Here is a 6,264-nt window from a genome sequence, read left to right on the forward strand (position 1 = left end):
AAACAGGAGAAGGCTAAAAGTTTGTTTCCTGTCTAAGTTCCCCTTGTCAGCAAGCATCCCAGAGAGGATAGGGTTTATTTAGCATTATGGAATGGCGCTCAGGATGAGGGATGTGAATGGACCTGAGAACTGCTTAGAAGTTGGTAGGACGATCTCTGCTTGAAGCTGTTCCCTTCAAGGAGAGTCGGCTGAATAGCTGATCCTACCAGTTCTTTGGGGGGGGGTATTTTTTTCTTTTAGCTGTACAAAAAAAGCAAAATGAGAAATTTCCCAGCAGACCATGTACTCGGGTCAGTTTGTAAACATGATTACGATACTTTTTTTTGTCATTAAGATATTTTCCCTCATTGTCTGGTTAGAAATTCTATAGCACTTAAACTGAGGAAAAGGCAATCTATGAATGCAAGAGGATGTCACCGAAACACTAATTTCCTAATCATACAGGAAAGTGTTTCCTGTTTCCAACAGAAGCAGGCTAAGCAAAAGAAATTAAGACCCTTTAGAAGAGGGGTCTTAAAAAGAACCATGAAGATGCAGTGATCAGAATGCAGAATAGTGCAGGTTACCTCTGCCCACAGCCAGGAGTTCGATCCTGACCGGCTCAAGATTGACCAGCCTTCCATCTTTTCCGAGGTCGATAAAATGAGGACCCAGATTGTTGGGGGCAATATCCTGACTCTGTAAACCGCAGAGTGAAGGCTATGAAGTGGGATATAAATCTAAGGGCTATTGCTATTAAAGTAGAATCTCGTAACGGGTAAAACTGCTTTAGTTCATTTTGTCTACCTTACAAGGAAAAAAAGGGATTGTTAGCCAAAACAAGAACAGAAAGCCAGTCAGGCATTATAAAGCTGCCCAAAGTTGCAGCATCAGTGACATCATGTTATAAATAAATTTGTGCAGCTCCTTTCTAACCAGACAAGAATCTGATGTGGGGAGGTGGAGGGGTGGAATAACTTCCAATTATTGTTTTAACTCCTGAACACATTTAGCAGTGGCTTTTGTAATCATAAACACGGTATATCAAAGACAGGAACCCACAAGTATCTGAAAGCCATTTATTTTTCACAATTAAAGAACGATTTAATCTGTGTCGGCTACCAGTCTGTACAAAGTAGTCCTTGCTAAGGGACAGCCTTGTTTAGTGACCATTTGTAATTATGATGATGATGAAAAAGTAACTCTACAACCAGTCCTCACATTTATAACCTTCTTGGGTCTGTAAAGCAAAGGAAAGCTGAAGATCCTGAGCAGAGACATTTCACTGCTTCACTGCTTCACTTAACGTCTAAGTTGTGAAGCCCAGTTACTAAATGAGGACTCCCCATGTTTCCAGCAACAAATAACAGTTCCTGGTTCTGAGCAGCAGACAGAAGCTGCTCTCAGTTTCCATCTGATGGGAAGGAGAAGCTGTTCTTCTGGAACAGCTATCAAAAAAAAAAAAGATCTTTACCCATAGCATGAAATCTGGAATGATGCTTAGTACAAACAAAGGTATCGTGAAAAATATTTCTAAAGAACACAAAGTACTTTTGTTTTGCAATCCTTTTTCCACCAAAAGAGACTTGAGTTCCCCGTCCATCTTGAAAAAGAAATCCCACAGATCCGTTGGCTCTTATCAGGAAAAAAAAAAAAAAAGTTAAGACTTAGCAAAGCATGGAAATGGAGCCCTTGTGCCCGGTGGCATCTGGCAAGCAGTTAAGGCACACAGGTTTCTTCATGGCCATCAGATTCACCACCGCTGGGGTGTACGTGTGGTTGTCAGAACTGGACAGGAAAATTCTGAATGGTGATGGAGGAACTGAATCTTTCTAACTTTCTAGCTTTTTCTTCTTCATTGCTCTAAGATGTACTGCAGAAACTGCACTTTTTCCAAGGATCAGGTTTGCTATGCTGAGCTTGCTAAGTTTGGATCTCAAGTTCAAGAAAACACTGAACTGGCATCCGCCACAAATGGTGTAGGGTCTCCTGCTTGGGCAGGGGGGTGGACTAGATGACCTACAGGGTCCCTTCCAACTCTTTGTTGTTGTTCTGTTCTGTTCTTAGATAGGATGTGGGAGGAGGAACACCTAACACAGTTGTTAATCAGTACCAAATATTGATGTATGGCTACGTAGACACATGCCAAAGTTTACAATCCTCCGTGTACACATCTGGGGAAACATAACTGCTGATCAACTGAATATCAAGTTGGAAGGCCTGTGTTAAAAGCCTTGATTGTACCATTCTCTGTATTCCTGAACACCACATACAATCATTCAGGCATTAATTTTATTTAAAAATGTTATTGGATTGATCTTTCAGTCTTCCCCTGCAGGGGTTTACTAGCTTACTTTCTGTGAGGTTTTCAGTGCTCTGGCCTTGATGATTTTCTTGCAGACGTTTCATTACCAAACTAGGTAACATCATCAGTGCTTGCTTAACTTTTGTCGGACAAATTGCCCACTGCTAACAAGTTCAAGGCATCTTTGGTTTTGATCCATCCAGCATTTTATAAACTTGCCATTCAAGACATTCATCAAGGGAGAAGAATCCACAAATTACAGCAACTTAATCTGATGTTTCCTGACCTCTATTAGACTACAATCCAATCATCCACAGCTACTGATCCTTGTGATCCTACCACACTGCTATCCGCCAAAGCTTGATTCCACTGAAACAGATGGTAATAGAGGTAAATTAAAGACCTGGTTAAAACCATCCTGCTCCTTAACACCACACAAAACCAGAGTTTGGCGAGACAAGTTCCATCTTACAAAGGGATTCGGCCCACCAAGAGTGTGGCACAAAGGCAACACAGTCAGATAATCAGTAGAAGTCTCTTTATTAACTCCAACTTTGCCCCCAATATACAGGTTACCTTCTGGGCTGGAGAAAAACAGGAACAGTCCTTAGCTGCGGAGATTCAAGGCCAAAACATGGTCAACAACAACTGTAACTATAAGTCCAAACAAGGCAGAATGAGGTAATTAGTCCAGCAGGGCAAGAGAAAGAATTCCAGATGTGAAGGCACGGCAATAACTCAACATGGTTGGGAAGATGCCAGGAATACAGATAACCAAAGATAACACAAGATAAACTCACGTTTGTTCCCAGCAGATGCCATACTCGGCATGCATCTCTCTTAAACTCTTCCCAGCTGTGGTTAATGAAGGGAAATCAGGGCCCTTTCCTCCCCCATAAGCCACACAACTCACGTTGCTCCCTTCTCCGTTCCTCCCTGCGTGCCCTAGGATGAAGAGGGGGTAGGCCTGGGTCTTCCTCTGAACTCCGTCAACCTTGTTCTATCTCTCCCCTGCTCTGCCCAGCCGGACTTTTGCCCTTTCCCAGTTTCCTCCACAGCCAACGGAGCCACACTCCCACTCCCTGTCAGCTATTCGGATTCAGACTCCGACAGGGGCATGACAAGTGGGTTAAAACAGGCAAGGATTACGCATTGAATTTGGTAGCATTGGAATCAGGCAGCGGGATTTCTTCATACGCTATTTTCATGTAAGGATACTTCATGGGCAAAAGCCAATATTCCAGATTATAAAACAAATAAAACCGATGATCCAGAACTACCTCCTCAAGTATCTTCAATAGGTTAACGAAGAACTCCTTCACCGAGTGGTACGGTTTGAAAGGCAGGTAGAAATTCCTAATAGCCAACGCCAAAGATTTGTTTCCCGGCAGTCCAAAGAGACTCGTCTCATTGCCCAGGCAAACAGGCTCCCCGCTGAAGAGAGTAATGGTGGTATAATTGGTTTGGATCTTCTTGAAAACCGCCCCCAGCTCAGCCAGCTTCTGGTAGGTCCTTTGCACGAATTTGGAGCATTCATAAGCTTCAAACCAGACGCGGGAATTTTTTTCTGGGCTGCTTTTGACCATCCAGGTCTCATAATAAATGCCAGTTTCGTTGTCATATTCCACCCATTTTGCCATTTGATTGAACATCGCTCCTAAAAACAGAAGGGGAAAAAAAACAATGTTGTCTTTTAGAAACTTAACTGCTATGTAATATAAAATATATAATATTACATATACTGACCGCAGCCAGACTGGCATACGCTCAGTGCTGGAAATCCAAAAGATAATGAGTTGTGAAGAAATGGACAAACTAACCCTAGCTTTAAAGGACAAAGAATTGTTTAGTTTATTGTCATTGCACCACGTACAACGAAAGCAAACACCATCTTCAGTGCACATCATGACCATGAAAATAAACACAAACACACATCCTTCACACATTGAACCGGAAACCCCCGACACCACACCAACACTGCACTATACAGCAGAATTCAAAAGAGCTACTGCCCTGGGATAGAAGCTGTTTTTCAGCCTATTTGCCTTGTTTTTATTATTCTGTACTGTCTGCCAGATGGTAATAGTTCAAAAAACAAAAAGGGTTCCTAGGATGAGATGGATCTTTGAGAATGTTAACTTTCTTAAGGCAGCGGGAGCTATAAAGCTCTTCCAAAGAGGGGAGAGAGGGCAACCAATGATCCTCTGGGCAACGACGTTCACCCTCTGGAGTGCTGTCCTATCTGCCCCTGTGCAATTGGCAAACCATACACAGGTACAGTAAATTAAGATACTCTCTATGGTGCAGCGGTAGAAGGTCACCAGCAGTTTCTCATTATCAGAGTACTCTTATGATTTGGGAATATCGATTTGAATGGATTGAGCGAAGACCAATTACATAGTAAACGGTAAAAGAAGATAAGCAGTAGTTGTAGTAAATATATACTCGCGTAACATATTAGTTGTAAATATGGCACAAAATAATCTTACAAATAAAAAACCACAATCTGTCGTTGTTGAAGGCCTTTTAATTCTTTCTATGTTGTTCGTTTTGTTTCAATTGATAAAATTAATGGAAGTTTGTATTTAAAAGGAAAAAAGAAACTTAGCTTGCACAACCCTGCAGATTCTATTCTGCAAAATAATCCAAATTTACGGGGTGGGGTGGGAAAAAAATGGCCAACTTTTTGCAATTCACGTTTTATTTTTGGTAATTCCCCCCGGCTTCATCGAGAAAGCCTTACAACAGTAGCGGCTAACCTTTTTGGGCTCCCTTGCCCATAACTGCGTGTACGCTTGGCTGCTCATGCTCATGTGCCATCACCCAGAAGGCAATGCGCACAGCCCCCTCCCCATGCCTCTTGCACATGCACGCGGGACTCGCGCTTCTGTGCATACGTGACCCGCACGACTTGAACTGCATGCTTCTGCGAATGCGCGCGACCAGCCCCCCACATTTCTGTGCATGTGCGAGTGTGTCCTGTGCGCCGCCGTGCCCCCACACATGTGCCAGATACCCGACAATCAACTGTCGGGCGGGCGACGTGTGCACATGAGCAGACGACCTTTTCTGGGCAAGTGCTTGCGTGCCGGCAGTAATGGCTCTGCGTGCCACTTCCGGCATGTGTGCCATTGGTTCGCCACCATGGCCTTACATGTTTATTTTTAAAGTCCAGAACCACACGATGTACAGGCAGTCCTTGACTTACCACAATTTCATTTAGCGGCTGTTCAAAGTTACAGCAGCATTGAAAAATGTGACTGACGACCCTTTTTCACACTCACAACCGCTGCAGCATCCCCGTGGTCACGGGATCAAAATTCAGATGCTTGGCAAACTGGCTCATATTTATGACGGTTGCAGTGTCCCCAGGATCCCTTTTTTGTGACCTTCCGACAAGCAACCAGTTCTGTGGGTGTGGCTTAGGTGGTGGGCGTGGCTTGGTGGTCATGTGACTGGGTGGACGTAGCTTGGTGGTCATGTTATTGGCTGGGTGTGGCCAACTCAATATCACTCATATCGAGGCATGCATCTCCTCGCCTGGCCTCTCATGACTGTGTGGATGCTGCAACAGTCGTAAGTGTGAAAAATGGTCATAAGTCACTTTTTTCAGTGCCATTGTAACTTTGAATGGTCACTCCACACAAGCAAAGTACCAGCAAAGGAGGGGGAAAAAACTTCAGAGACATTCCTGAGAAAGGAAGTCTAGTCCTGCCAAGAATGTAATAAGGGTTAACGGAGAGGCAGTTTCTGTAAGCAACACCAGAATGTTTCCTTCCTGCCTTCCTTACAGGATTAGGCCAGTAATTTTTTCTAACAACCGGTTCTCTGAACTGCTTAGGATGTTAACAACCGGTTCTAGTGAATAGGTGCGAACTGGTAGAATCCCACCCTGATCTATGGCAAGAAAAGTAAAATTGGGCAAAACTCATTTGTCTAGCTTAGCAACAGGAATGTTGGGCTCAATTGTGGTCCTAAAT

The 6,264-nt window shown here is 43.6% G+C and overlaps 1 protein-coding gene across 1 annotated transcript in view; it reads right to left on the reverse strand.

The window, feature by feature from the left end:
• Positions 1 to 1,044: 1,044 nt before the first annotated feature.
• CLN5 (CLN5 lysosomal BMP synthase) overlaps positions 1,045 to 6,264 on the reverse strand; it is a 13,306-nt gene continuing 8,086 nt past the window's right edge. The window contains exon 4 of the mRNA XM_026673469.2: positions 1,045 to 3,941. Within this exon, the coding sequence (XP_026529254.2) occupies positions 3,430 to 3,941 (512 nt within the window). The 3' untranslated portion in view covers positions 1,045 to 3,429. The remainder of the gene's footprint in view (positions 3,942 to 6,264) is intronic.

This window comes from Notechis scutatus, chromosome 5, assembly GCF_049901735.1.
Source record: "Notechis scutatus isolate UNSWTSFEM ecotype Mainland chromosome 5, rNotScu1.2, whole genome shotgun sequence".
NCBI classification, from domain to species: domain Eukaryota; kingdom Metazoa; phylum Chordata; class Lepidosauria; order Squamata; family Elapidae; genus Notechis; species Notechis scutatus.